At 54.1% G+C, this 13,897-nt stretch overlaps 1 protein-coding gene across 4 annotated transcripts in view; it reads right to left on the minus strand.

Annotated features, from left to right (window-relative positions):
• Window positions 1–13,018, minus strand: part of PEBP4 (phosphatidylethanolamine binding protein 4) — a 188,133-nt gene extending 175,115 nt beyond the window's left edge. For 3 of the 4 annotated variants that reach the window (XM_070414091.1, XM_070414092.1, XM_070414089.1), the window contains exons 1-3: window positions 12,946–13,018; window positions 12,370–12,506; window positions 5,038–5,164 (exon numbers count right to left, since the gene is read on the minus strand). In XM_070414091.1, coding sequence (XP_070270192.1) covers window positions 5,038–5,164; window positions 12,370–12,506; window positions 12,946–12,951 — 270 coding nt within the window. In that variant the 5' untranslated portion in view covers window positions 12,952–13,018. Of the gene's footprint in view, window positions 1–5,037; window positions 5,165–12,369; window positions 12,507–12,595; window positions 12,669–12,945 lie in introns of those variants that run through there. The other variant, XM_070414090.1, reaches the window with a different exon arrangement.
• Between the last annotated feature and the right edge of the window lie 879 nt (window positions 13,019–13,897).

Genomic DNA, 13,897 nt, shown 5'->3' on the forward strand with positions numbered 1-13,897 from the left:
AGCCAGTCTCTCATCATGAGGACAACTAGTGCCATTGATCCGTTCCTGTGCGAAGCTCCAGGTGACAGTCGAATCGAACCGATTCTTCCCTCAACCGTCACTGGGACCCTGGTGGGCCCTCCCCACCCCGAGGAGAGTCCGCACCCTGACCTGACCGTACCCACTGTCCTGGAGCTCCTGTCCCCCTTGCTCGAGAGCAGTGCCAGGCTGTCCCTGAGCCTGGCTGTACAGGAGCCCCCAGGTGTCTGTCTGACTTGACCCCTGCCGGTCAGCCCCTGCTGACCACTCCATGTCCTCACCTCTGCCAGCTCCGGCTGTGGAGGCCCCAGGCTAGGCCTCCAGCAACACAGATGCTGCAGACACAGGTGGTGCAGGGACCTGCCTGCCGCCCCCCCTCCCCCCCCCCCCCCACCCCCAGGAGGGAACCTAGGGCCTCGTCGCCCCTCACTGGAAAGCCGAGGGACAGCAGGACAGAGCTCCTGTGGTCTTTGTTTCTTTCCCTGAATGCAATGCACATTCCCCACTTAAAGGCAATTTTTTTTTTTTTTTACTTCAAAAGGATTCCAGCTGCTTCAATTCAAGGTGAAGAATAAGCCTCAGTCTAGAAGCTTTCCGTTTTCATGGGCTCGAGAAGGGATGCGTTTTAAGATGTTTGCCTCTTGCTGTTTGTCAAAGTGCCAAGGGAGCAAGCCTCCTTTTACTTCAACACCTTGCTCAGCCTTTAGCGGCTGCTGGCACAGGGACCGGCCATATTTCCCTGCATTACTTCGCTTCTCAGGAACCCACCTGACTTCCTAGTTCTCCCTGCTTCCCACTTCCCACCCCTCAGCCACACCCACCTGCGTGTGGGAGAGACGAATGCTGGTCTGGGGTCCCCCAGGCTCAGCAGCTTTCCTTCAGATGACCCAGGACACCCACTGGGCTCACATGTCTCATAGCTCACACTCCACCTGCCATTCATTCGTTCATTCATTCAGCCACTTGGTCACCTGGTCAGCCAACATGGGGTCTGTGATGCTGTTAGGGGCTGTGGGTGCTTCAAAGAAATACAACACAGTCGTGCCCTGGCCGGTTTGGCTCAGTGGATAGAGGGTCGGCCTGCGGACTGAAGGGTCCCAGGTTCAATTCAGGTCAAGGGCATGTACCTTGGTTGCGGGCACATCCCCAGTAGGGAGTGTGCAGGAGGCAGCTGATCGATGTTTCTAACTCTCTGTCCCTCTCCTTTCCTCTCTGTAAAAAATCAATAATCAATAAAACATATTAAAAAAAAAAAAGAAATACAACACAGGCTTGTTATAAATTGACTGAAGCTACGAATATACAACCACAATACAAAACAGAAGGAAGTGAATTCTGAGTTTGGAGTGTAGAGGACATTAAAAAGGCTCAGAAAAAGAAGAGATCAGCTAGGAGTGGGGGTGGATCCCAGAGGGAGGGAGGCAGTCAGGAAAGGCTTCTTGGAGGAGGAAACATTTTGGTGGGGGCAGGGTGTCCCAGAGTGCAGGGTCCAAATATGGGCAGTGCCTAAGCAAAGGTGTGGAGGTGCCGGAAGCCAGTTCCAGCATGTCATAATTGCAAGAGTTTCATCGAAAGGTTGATGGAACTTGGGGACTCAACAAGGGCTGAGTCACATATGTTGTCACCTGTTGGGAATGGCTGAGGGCATTTCCCCAAACCTGAATAGGGATGATTGCTTGCTGCCAGACAGCTCAGGGCATCTTAATCTACATGTTATTGCCTCCTACTGGCCAAACACCTGAACAGCCGTAGGCGATTCTTCCAATCTGACAATGGACTCTGTAAATGTAACCTGACCCTTTGAAGTGTGTATCTCTGCCTCACCTCAGGACAATTTGTGTTAATAAAAAGCCTGGGGTCCTGAGACGAGGAGAGCTTAGTTTCTTTAGCTAAAGCTCCTCTGACCCCCAAATGCCTTTCAAAATTATGTTTCATCTCTGGACTCTTTATTAAGTTACGCACAGCCTTCTCCAGATTGCTGAACCCTTCTCGATGCTGGAATAAGAACCCGACACAGAGGCTCAGCCCTCTGCTGGGCACAGAGGCTCTGTCCTGTGCCCACGGCAAGTCTCTCTCCAGGGCCTCGGGTTTGTGTGTGGGGGGGGGGAAGGGGGCGGGGGGGTGCTCCCTGTACAGTCCACTGACATTCGCTGCTTTGGTGGCATTGCTTTCATCATCTTTTACGAAAGGCACGGCCCCCACACAGTCCTTCTCCATCAGGCCCTGGGCCCAGGGGACATTCCTTTATCCTCTTCTCCGTCACTAGGACTATTTCCCCTTCAACTTTCCTGGCCTGTCTCCACCTTCTCTCCACCACCTTCCTTAGAACCACTGCCCTTTCTGTCCCAGGAATGCATCCCCTCAGCAAGCCCCCCCCCCCCCCATGTGCCAGCACCCCAGTGTCTCCCTGAGAGCCCCTGCCAGTGGTCCAGGGGCCACGCCTCTGGAGATGGGCAGACCTGGTTTACACCCTGGCTCTGCCACTTTCCAGCTCTGCACGGGGCCTGGGTACTTACTTCCTCCTGTAGGAACCTTTCTTACTTTTCCAACCCAACACCTTGCCCCTCTGGTGAGCAGCACGTTGCGTCTCCTCTGGGGGAGCACCCCTTCTGCTTTCAGCCCTCGTAGGTTGAGTGGGTGCCCAGCTCACTGTTTGGTTCAGGGCTGGGCATGCGACGCAAGTGGGACAAATCTTGGGACTTTTCATGGTTGGAAAGGGTCAAGCTACTCCCACTAGGATTGGTGAGCTAGTAAGTCACAAATCGGAAGCTGCTGAGGGTGGTCTTTGTCATCACAAGGAGAGTCTATTTACATACAAAACCAGCACAGAAAAAAAATAGAGAAAAGAGACAGATAGATAGAGCCCTAGTGATGCTGTTTGAGGACCTGGATACAGCAAGGCCTGCAGTCATCCCTGGAGTCTTCAGTTTGTGAACCAGTAATGCCTTCCTTCCTTCCTTTTTTTTTTTTCTTTCTTTCTTCTTTTTGGGGGGGGGGGGCGAAAGAGGGGCTCGAGCTAGTTTCAGTAGTTTCTTGTCACTTGCCACTAATAATCTCAATTAAAGAAAAACGTACCTTGCAGACGAAATGACACATGAATAGTACTCAGCATACAGTGGGTACCACCTGGTGAATGGCTTTGGGTAGGTCTAACTGAATCTGCCTTTCTCGAAGGTCAAATTTCCACAGTGTGTAGTTCTATAGTACCACAGACCTCCTTTTTATTTATTTATTTCCGCCACTTCAACCAACCGCCCTTTGTGCGATCTCTGCCCTCCGTGGCTTTCTTAACCACAGCTCCGTGTCCTTCCTAAATGTCCAGCTGTTCTTCCTCCCCCACCTCCGAGATGAGACAGGGTGGGAGACCCCAGCATCTGGAGGGGTGATAACTGCTCTGAGTCAGGTGCCTGTCCCCCAGGACCATCAGCATCAACTGAATCCCATCAAACGCAGACTTTCCAAACTTGCTTCCAACTTGTCCCTCCCAAGGACACCAGGTACTCAGAAAAGTCTCCACTGCCATCTAGTGGACATCCGCAGCAATAACATGAGTAACCAACTGAGAATCCCTGTTGGGACAGCTTAATGGGCTGTAAAATTATCTGGTCCAACCTCCTCACTCCTTCGGTGACAAACGCCAGGGGGAGTGAATTAGTGGTGAGGTGAGAGTCCTTTCCCACAGGCGACATTACACTCTTCTGCTCCCGCCCTACTTCTTCAGCCCCTGGAGTTAGAATCACAGTGACCATTTCCCCGGCTTCTCCCGCCTGCCCATGGCATGATGACACATGTGCCCGCGTGTGCCTGCGTGTACAGAGGACTGGGAGGGTAGAGGGGAGGCGACCTGGAAGGTCTTCTTGTTACTTGCTTGCTCCGTCTCCCAGAGGAAAGGATTGTTGTCACATTTGCAAACACGATAGCCTATCAACACTTCATGTTCCCAGCCTTGGAAACTGTGAGACATGTCTCAGTCTATTTGGCCCCCGATAGTGAAAAACAGTTCAAGAAAGAGAGAAAAATCTATCCCTCTACCCCTACCTGACCCCACCCTGAACTGCCTCTCGCTCTGCCTGGCTGACAGAGGGCCAGGCCGCGCTGACAGGTGAAGAGCCCGCTGTGGCCGCTCCCTGCCACATGCCCAGGAGGCCCAAAGGCTGATCATGGCCCTCTGTCTCCACCCATTCATGGCCTGAGCCCTGGACCCATCAGTCCTTGTCCCTGGGTGGACACCGGCACCTCCCACTAAAACAAAGCACATAGTGAAGGTCACCTTTCACCCCGGATGCTTTGGGGGCTCGGCCTGGCCCAGGAGTCAAGGAAGAAGCAAACGGCGCCCAGGACCCGGAGCAGCTCCCCCGGGACATGGCCTGGACACCGGGAGCAGCAGCCACATCCCACTTCCCAGTCCCATGGCCCTTCCCCAAACCAGGGGAACCTTCCAGATCAATATGGTGCTAATCATTTCCCAGTAAGAGGCATAGTTACTTCCAATTCCTAAAGTGCTCCAATCTTCTACTTTAGGCAACTTGGGGTGAACTTCTGAGCATGTTTCCTGTTGTGATAACCGAGTCAAGGCACACTGACCCCGCTGTTCAGCCTACACCAGACTTGCTGCCTTTACACACCAGCTCCTCCCCATCCAGAAGGTCGTTCTGAAAGCCCAGGCCCCTTGCACCTTGAGAAAGAATCCCCGCACCTGTCCTTCTCCTCCATTTCTCTGCAGACTCCAAAGTATGTGGCAGCTGGTCCCCATGACTGAGGGGCCAGGCTAGGGGCTCGGGGGCTGCAGAAGCAGGGAAAGGCCCGGGCAGATGGCCCCTGAGCCCTGACAAAGCTCTCCCAATCTGCAACCCTCCCACTCACCCAACCTTCTCCAAGGCTGGGGGGCTGCTCTTAGGAGGCACATGCTTATGGCAACAGCCATCTGTTACCACCAGACCCAACCCAGATGGCTCTGCACACAGCTTCTAGTCACTCAGATGAGCAGGCTCATCCTCCAGGCCAGGCCTGCTCACTCACCTCCGAGGCCTTCGGGAACTTGACTGTCGGCGGGGGCCAGAGGGTGATCTTCTGTCTGTAGCTATTGCAGCTAGGAACAACCATGCAGCTGACATCCCCCACCTCTGGGTAGAACACTTCTAGGCCCCTACAGAGAGAGAGGGAGAGAGGGAAAGAGAGAGAGAGAAAGAGAGAGAGAGAGAGAGAGAGAGAGAGAGAGAGAGAAGTGGTTGGGCCACGCCAGGGCTCTAGGGAACCTGGGATTTATAAGGCTTCAGTCTAACACTGTTGGGAATTGTATAGTCAAGTGGGATTGAATCCTAGACCTGCCACTATCTGTGTGGCTGTGTGGCCTAAGAGATACCTGACCTCTCGGTGCCTCAGTTTATTCACCTGTAAAATGGGGACACTTATAGAATCTATGTACAGGCTGGCTCGAGGAGTAAAGTAAGGGATCAACGCAGAGCAGTCAGAAAGTGTTAGCTATCATCAGTGTTTTCTTCTCAAAAAGAACATATATCCTAGGCAAACTAATCAGGGGCCAGATGTGATCAGTGTCTTTAAAGTATGATTATAAGAATCGTATTTAAACATTGCTTCTTCAGAATGTTTTTATTACATAAGGAAATATTTAGCAAATTAACACAGCCTTCTACACGGCACAATCTGTTTTCTTCCCTTACAATTAAGATCCTTTCAATGTTTGGAATCCCACCACTTAAATAATCCACTTCTTTGGGTTAGATATTGCCCATATCTTGGCCTACTATTCATTGCACGTTCAAAACACAAATATCTCTCAGGGGGTAAAATCCCTCATCACTAAGACTGTGCTATGTACTTATTTATCTACCTTTTCCCTGACAAGGGTCTGAACAGCATGAGCGCTCTGAGAATCGGGCTCAGCGGGAGGGCTGATCCCACAATGCCACCAGGGGGAGCCCTAAGGGCTCACTTGTGTTTAAAACTCAGGGATGTAAGCCAGGCTTTCAAATCGATTATTTACAAAAACCTTTGTGCCTTGTTTTTTCTTGCTGCTTCCTCCTCGTCCTTCTGTCACTTTTTATCACAAAGACTCAGGGTCTCCCTAGGGTTTGTCAACTGACGGTCATTGGTGCCAATTCAACACTAGCAGGAATCCCCAATATGGATTGTGGTGAAGGAGGAGACTTTATTCAATGTAAACAGCTCAACTGTGACAGCATGGCTGTGGAACAGCTCAACAGTGTTACATCTCAATTATGAAACAGCATGGCTGTGAGGCACCCCTGGGTGTGAGGTGGCAGGGCCCTTCCCAGCTACACAGCTCTGCTCCACTCAGCTATCTTCCACTCCAGCCAGGGGTAAACCCAGTCTTCAGTGGAAACAGAAAGTGTGCTCGCTGAGCTACAGGGGAGCTGACTTAGGGGGCGAGAAGTCCCCGCTCATAGCCCCTGATTAATTTGTTCTCAAGCAAAAGAGGATTCCAAATCCTCACAATTTGATTGGTCCAAAAAGCATTGTCCTGATTGGTCAGAATGGAGCTGCTCTGATTGGTTGGGGAAGATGCTAATGAGGCTATAGCTGTGCAGCTCTAATTGGACAGGAAAAATCTCAGTCTTATTGGTTGAAAGACGAGTCAGGGGATTCCTATATAAGGCTGGCTCAGATGGCAGGAACACAGTGCAGGCTGGCAGTTCAGTGGAGGCTTCTCCCTGAGCTGTGGCTTGCAGCTCCCTAGAGGCTCCTGTTTAGCAACAGCTGCTAGGCTCTGTTTGTAGATTTTAGCCCAGGTAGCCACCAGGAGCCCTTTCAACAGGTACATTAATTCTCAGGTCAACAGTTCTCTTGGTTAAGATGATACATTGAGAGAGAAGGTGCTGTCCTCAGCCTTTCCAAATAGCCCAGCATGGCTGAGCAGCTCCTCAGCCCGCCGTGGGTCACCCGGCACTGCCCATGGTTTCCTGCCGGGCGTGTCACCTGAAGAGGCCCAGGTGAAAATGTGATTTGGGTAGTAGAGCTGGAGGGGGAGCTCCTGAAGTTTGAACCTGGGAGAAAGGCAAGGACAACGTCCTGGTGAGGAGCCCCACATTCGCCCTCCTGACCCCACCCTTCCAGGGGCTTCTGAGGCCCTAACTTAGGCAAAGGCAGCTGGAGCCTGCAACACTCGCCAGATGCGAGAATTTCCCTTAGGCCAGCACCCCAATGCCGGGACTCAGGCCGACTGAGGCAGGACGGTTCACCACTTAGCTGCACCGCCGGCTTCCTGAGCAAACGTGTAACTCTCCACAAGTTACAGCCATGGCTTTTGGATGGTGTGTTTTTAACAGCTTTTGAAGAACTTTCAGAGGACAGGTTTGCATTTATCCTCACAGCAGCCTTTCAAGGATCATTTGGTTTGTTTCTACCACACCTCCTGCCCCTGCCGCTTGTGAGAACTGAGGCTGAGATAGATTCATCACACGGCACTGAACTGGGGAAGGCCAAGGGTCAGGGAGGAGGGAAACTGAGGACCAGAGGGGCCTTCCCCGGGGAACAAACAGGTCTCTTATTTTTATCCGTGTAGAGTTGCTGCAAGTGCTAAAAATAGTGACGCAAAATCAGCAGGTGACATTTGGTTAGTGGGCCGAGAGCCTCTGGGGGTGCCCTGGCAGGGTATGTATGTGCCAGGGGGCCAGGGTCAGTGGCCCAGCCCATCACGCCCATGGGCACTGCCAGCGGGTGTGAAGCCCTCCTGTCGCTCCACAGCAGGGCAAGCCGAGGGTCCTGGGGAGCAGCTTTACCAAAGGCTCGGATCAGGACAGAGGCAAACTTGATTTCTGAATGGCCCAACGCTGGTAACTAACAATTCAGGTGATCAAACCAGCCTAAAAGAACATCTGGACAAACCTGAGATGAACTGAATCAGAAATGAAATCTAGTGAAAACACCTTGCACTCAAGTTCAAAAACCTTGAAGGGGCTATCACCCTTCAGATGAGACTGCGGCCCTAGCTGACAGCTTCACTGCAACCTCCTGAGAGACCTTGAGCCAGAGATGCCCAGCTGAGCCACAACTGGAGGAAAGGTGAGACAGCCAGTGGTGCAGCTGCCTGGGTTCAGTTCCGGGTCATTGGTTGTACAGCAATAGAGAGCGACTGCAGCGGGCTTGTCTGCACTTTCCCGTACCACACTGCTTCCCCAGGGAGTCACTCAGCTTCCCCAGGCTTCTGTTTGACCCTTCGGCGTTGTAAGAATTGGATTAGAGGAAAACAGCTTCCCAGCTGTGCCTGTGGAAACGGCTCAAAATTCCAGCTGCCCGAAAGCAAGGGTGGAGATGAGGCTTCGTTCACAGAGGCATGAAGGGTCTCTGTGGGCACCCCCACCCCCTACTGCATGGTTCTCAACGTGACAGTGTGGGGTGCCACACTTTAAAAAAGAGCAATGGGTCTGTCTGCAACAGACCCTTCCTGAAAGTGGGGGCCCCGAACCAAGGCCCCTGAGGAGGAATTGACAAATGGAGGTGGATACCCAGCTGTGGGTGAAGATCCGGGGGTGGGGTGGGGTGGGACATAACATCTGTCTCCAAGGTTGCGGGTTCGACTTCTAGTCAGGACACATACACAAATCAACCAATGAATGCATAGATGGGTGGAACAACAAGTCAATGTTTCTCTCTCTCCCTTCCTCTCTCTAAAATAAATGAATAAATAAATAAATAATCCTATCTAATAAAAGACAAAAAGGGTAATTAACCATACCTTCGCTACACTTCCCTTTGGCTAATCAGGGTGATATGCAAATTAACTGCCAAGAAAGATGGCGGTTAATTTGCATACGTAGGCACCAAGTGATGGAGCGAAGCCAGCTGGCCCCAGGCAGGAGCAGCGAGCGAAGGCAGGCATGGCAAGCTAAGAGCAAAGAGGGAAGCCCACCACGCTGGCCTCTGCCACGCCCCTGGGGCCCAAGCACGGCGAGTGAACCTGGGTGAGAAGTTAATTCTGTGGTTTGGTGTCCTGGCTCTCCTGGGGCCAGGGGTGGGCAAAATGGGAATCCCTGCTCTGAGAGTTCAGGGTCATGGGGAGCACACTGCCCCCTGGTGGAGCACACGAGTGGTGCTGGTGGCAGGGACCCTCTCAGACCAAATGCTGATCAGAGACCAGGGTGGCTGGTGGGGTTGGAGAGCCCCCCTGATGCGGACACTCCGCCATGCCCCCGGGGCCCCGCGCGCGGGGAGCGAGGAGCTAAGCCCCTCACCCGCCGTGCCGGCCTCTGCCATGACCCCAGGGCCCGGGCCCCTCCCGGTGAAGAGAGAAGGCCTGGGTTCCGAGTGCTGAAGGAAAACTGGTGCCAGCAGCCAGGGGAAGGGGCCCCTGAGGGGCCCCAGACTGCAAGAGGGCACAGGCCGGGCTGAGGGGCCCACCTGAGTGCACAAATTTTTGTGCACCAGGCCTCTAGTAAATAAATAAAAGATAGCCCCTTTCTTGAGATTAGGACACACTCTGAAGGGTGGAGTTTTCCAGCACAAAAGAGAGGGCTTTGAGAGAGAGGGGAGTATTGCGTGGAATCACCCAGAAGGCACGGGTTGGACAACTATGGTTCTTTTGGTTCTGAGATGGAGCCAGGGTTCTAACTCGGTGTTTCTGTCAGTCTGGTCGGGCCTATCTCGGGAGTAGGTGAGCTATTATTCTAGAAGAGTTTTTCTCTAAATGTTTCCCACTGCTTATCCCTGTATATAAAATTCCTCCTTCACAGATCAATACCTCTAGGTATTGAGTTCTAACTTCAAGAATTTCCTATTAGACTAAATACCCACAAGAGGAGTGGCTGTGGGTTGCACGGCAGGGCGGGCGGGGGGTGGGGGTGAGGGGGTGTTGCTCATAAGTTGGAAGCCTGAACTGAGCGGGTTTCTTGGGGAGGGGCCCCAGCACAGGACCTACTGATCCCGGCTCCAGGGTCCATGTGTCCAGATGTGCTCACATTCTGTGATGATCTTTTATAAACAAAAACCTTCAGCAGGAACGAAGACAAAGCCTCCATTTTGCAACAGTGGTTTACAGCCTGAAGCCATTGCCTAGCACACAGCTTTAGTGTTGGAAGTCTGTGTTTCTCAAACTGGGGTCTGCTGGTGTGTTCAGGGGAGTCAGAAGAATGGCTCCTGCTATGGTCTGAATGTTTGTATCCCCCCCACCCCAAATTCATATGTTGAAATCCTAGCCCCTCGTGTGATGATATTGGCAGGCGGTGCCTCTGAGAGGTGCTTAGGTCATGGGGGTGGAGCCCTCGTGAATGGGATTAGTGCCCTTACAAAGGAGAGCCCATAGAGATCTCTCTTTCCTTCTGCCGTGTGAGGACACAGCAAGAAGACAGGTGTCTATGAACCAGGAAGCCGGTCCTCACCAGACATTAACTTTGCCTACAGCTTGATCTTGGACTTCCCAGCCTCCAGACACTGAGAAATAAATTTCTGTTGTTTATAAGCCCCCTAGTCTCTGGCAGTTTGTTATAACAGCCCCAATGGGCTAAGACAGCTTTCCCCCCTTTACTGGAGATGCTCCGGGCCCCGGGTGGGGTCAGCAGCCCAAAGCTGGTGGGGAAAGAGCATGAGTGCAGAATCAGGTGGAGGATTTTATCCCCGTCCTGACACCTGTCAGCTGTGTCGGCACCATGGGCGGGTGATTTAATCTCTGGAGATTCCTCACCTGTGAAATGAGGATGCTAATACTTGGAAGATTCATGATAATAATCAAATGAGTAAAGGTGTCTAAGGCCCCAGCACAACTCCTGGCATGTAACAGGGGCCACCAGCTTCTGTCCGGATGCAACAGGGAACAGCCTTGGGCAGCTGGGGTGCAGGGCAGCCAACTCCAGGGAGTGTGTGCGCGTGCGCACACACACACACACACATACACACATACATGCACACACATATACACACACGTGCACACACATACATACACACACATATACACACGCGCGCGCACACATACACACACACACACACACACACGAGCACTTCTTGTGCATCCCACAGTGTGGGCAACATGGGGGTGGGGGACACGGGGCTTGTACTGCAGCCTGGCCCTGCCTTGCCTGGCCCAGCGGACCTGCCAGCTGGTGGGGCCTTGACCTCTGCCTCCCAGAGGAAGACGCCTGCCCAGAAGGTTCCGCTCAGCAGAGCACCAGGAGGGTGTCGCCCACAGGGTGGGCAGCACGTTCCCTCCTGCTCCACATGAGCCTTCACCCAGAACTGTCTGCTAGAGTTTTCAAATGTACCCACAGGAGCAGAATTTGTTGTGTGCTGTTTTTTTGGGGGGGAGGGGGGGGCTTCAACTGCCTAACTCTTTAAGGCAGTGGTTCTCAACCTTCCTAATGCCGCGACCCTTTAATACAGTCCCTCATGTTGTGGTGACCCCAACCATAAAATTATTTTCATTGCTACTTCATAACTGTAATTTTGCTACTGTTATGAATCGTAATGTAAATATCTGATATGCAGGATGTATTTTCATTGTTACAAATTGAACATAATTAAAGCATAGTGATTGATCACAAAAACAATATGTAATTATATATGTGTTTTCCAATGGTCTTAGGTGACCCCTGTGAAAGGGCCGTTCGACCCCCAAAGGGGTCGCGACCCACAGGTTGAGAACTGCTGCTTTAAGGGAAGGATGTACTTCTCTTTCTAAAAGGAATGTCTGTGCGAATTCAAATTACACAAGAAGACAGAGTAAGGACCCGCCTTCCTCCCTCTCTTCTGTTGGTTCAGTGGGAAGACACACTGGGCACGGGTGGCGGCCACGTGGCCCGGGCAGCCCTCAGGATGACCCCTGACAAGGAAGACTGGCTCCTCCAACCAGCGGTCTGTGAGGAGGTCTGTGAGGAGGGAGCTGAAATTGCACGCAGCCGCAGCGGAGAGAAGCTGTGCCCTTGGAGGAAAAACCCAGCCTCGGAGTCCAGCCTGCTCCCTGGACAGCAACCAGCGGCCACACCCCTGGAAGGCCAGCCTGTCCCAACACCCCTGGGGCCTGTTACTGAAAAGCAAACAGCCAGCTCTCCAGCTGCCACTCTTCCTTAAAATGCCACTTTGTAGGGGGAGGGAGCCTTTGGGACTATAGGGCAGGATGGGTCTCAGGGTCCCAGCAAGGTGGGCGAGGCCAGCCCCTCAGAGCCCCAGGAGGAGCCGACCACATTCACATACTGCCCTGGTCCCCGGAAGCTGCTGCTGGAAGCAGGGGCCCAGCTCAAGGTCCTCTTCCTCAGGGCCCTCCCGCTTCAAGGAGCCTCAGTCTCCGCCTGTCTGCAAAGGCTGCCTTAGGAGGACGTGCTCCTTGTTCTGGAAACACCTTCCTGAGACCCCTGCCCAGCTGCTCTGGGCTCCCACCAGCCTTACGTGCAGAAGTCAGTATCCGTGGCGTTCACAGCCTTGGGCGCACACAGCTCCTCCTTCCCCTGGAATCCGGTGACCACCATCGCCAGGCCCACAAACAGAGCTGCCGTGGCCAGCCTCATTGTCCAGCCCACGGGCACCTGGAACAGAAGGAGACTTTAGTGCTGCCAGCCCTCTGCAGGCGGAGCCCTTCTCCCCCGCTGCCCCCCGCCCTGCCCCAGGGGCCCACCTGGAGGAACAGAGAGCCCTAGTGAGCAGCCGGAGAGGAGCGGGCAGCTAATCGCCACCTGGACACAAGTGCGTTAGGAGGACCGAGGCCTACTCCAGGCTGGACTCAATTTGCAATCCTGGCTGAGGCCCCGCCTCTGTCAGAACAAGGCTCTGCTGTCACTTGAGCCTCGGCTGCCAGGGCCCAGGGCAGGCTGCAAAGCAGAGGTCCTCATCCTGCCCTCACCACTTGCTGTGCGTGGTTGGTTGGCCGAGTGCCAGCCTGCTCCTTAGGCTTTTATGCAAACCCTGGAAGCTGGCGACGCCAGGCTTCGGGCTGGGGGAGGTTCTGGGGAGCTTGCAGGAACTGACCTTCATTGTTTTTCTAGGGGCAGGGGTCTGGCTGGGCTGGGCTCCTTGGACGGCTCTGCTTTTCTGCCCACAGTTCCTCCGCCACCTGTTTGACAGCCCTGGGCTGTCTGGTGGTGGATGTGCTCAGATGCAGCCATCTTGTGTAGGAGGGGCTGCTGCACGTGGGGTAGGGCCGACCCAGCCCGAGGCCAGCTTTGAGGGGCCAGCTGAGGACAGAAGGGCTCATCCGACACCACCTTGCAACAGTGCTGAGCTCAGCACTCTCCCAAAATAACAGTCTCCAGGGAACAAAGCCAGTAGAGCTATAAGGAAGCGGCAGCCTGCACCAGCACTGTGCTGGGGGGAAGGGCCTGCACCAGCACTGTGCCGGGAGGAAGGGGGCCTGAACCAGCACTGTGCCAGGAGGAAGGGGGGCCTGCACCAGCACTGTGCCGGGGGGGGGGGGGGCGGGGGGGGAGGAGGGCCTGCACCAGCACTGTGCCGGTGGGGGGGGGGGGGGGGCCTGCATCAGCACTGTGCCAGGGGGAAGGGGGCCTGCACCAGCACTGTGCCAGGGGGAAGGGGGGCCTGCACCAGCACTGTGCCAGGGGGAAGGGGGCCTGCACCAGCACTGTGCCAGGGGGAAAGGGGGGCCTGCACCAGCACTGTGCCGGGGGGAAGGACCTGCACCAGCACTGTGCCGGGGGGAAGGGCCTGCACCAGCACTGTGCCAGGAGGAAGGGGGGCCTGCACCAGCACTGTGCTGGGGGGAAGGGCCTGCACCAGCACTGTGCCGGGGGGGATGGGGGGCTTGCACCAGTACTGTGCCGGGAGGATAGGGCGCTTTGGGCTGAGCCATACTAAACTCTTCCTGGGGAAAGAGGCCTGCAGGAAGGTGTGTGTGGGACTCTGATTGGAACCAGAACTGGCAGGGGAAGATCAAAAGCGGTTCTCCCACGGCCTTTCCAATTGA

The sequence above is a fragment of the Myotis yumanensis genome, unplaced genomic scaffold (genome assembly GCF_028538775.1).
Source record: "Myotis yumanensis isolate MYYU_CA2020_CCGP unplaced genomic scaffold, mMyoYum1.0.hap1 SCAF_5, whole genome shotgun sequence".
Taxonomy (NCBI): domain Eukaryota; kingdom Metazoa; phylum Chordata; class Mammalia; order Chiroptera; family Vespertilionidae; genus Myotis; species Myotis yumanensis.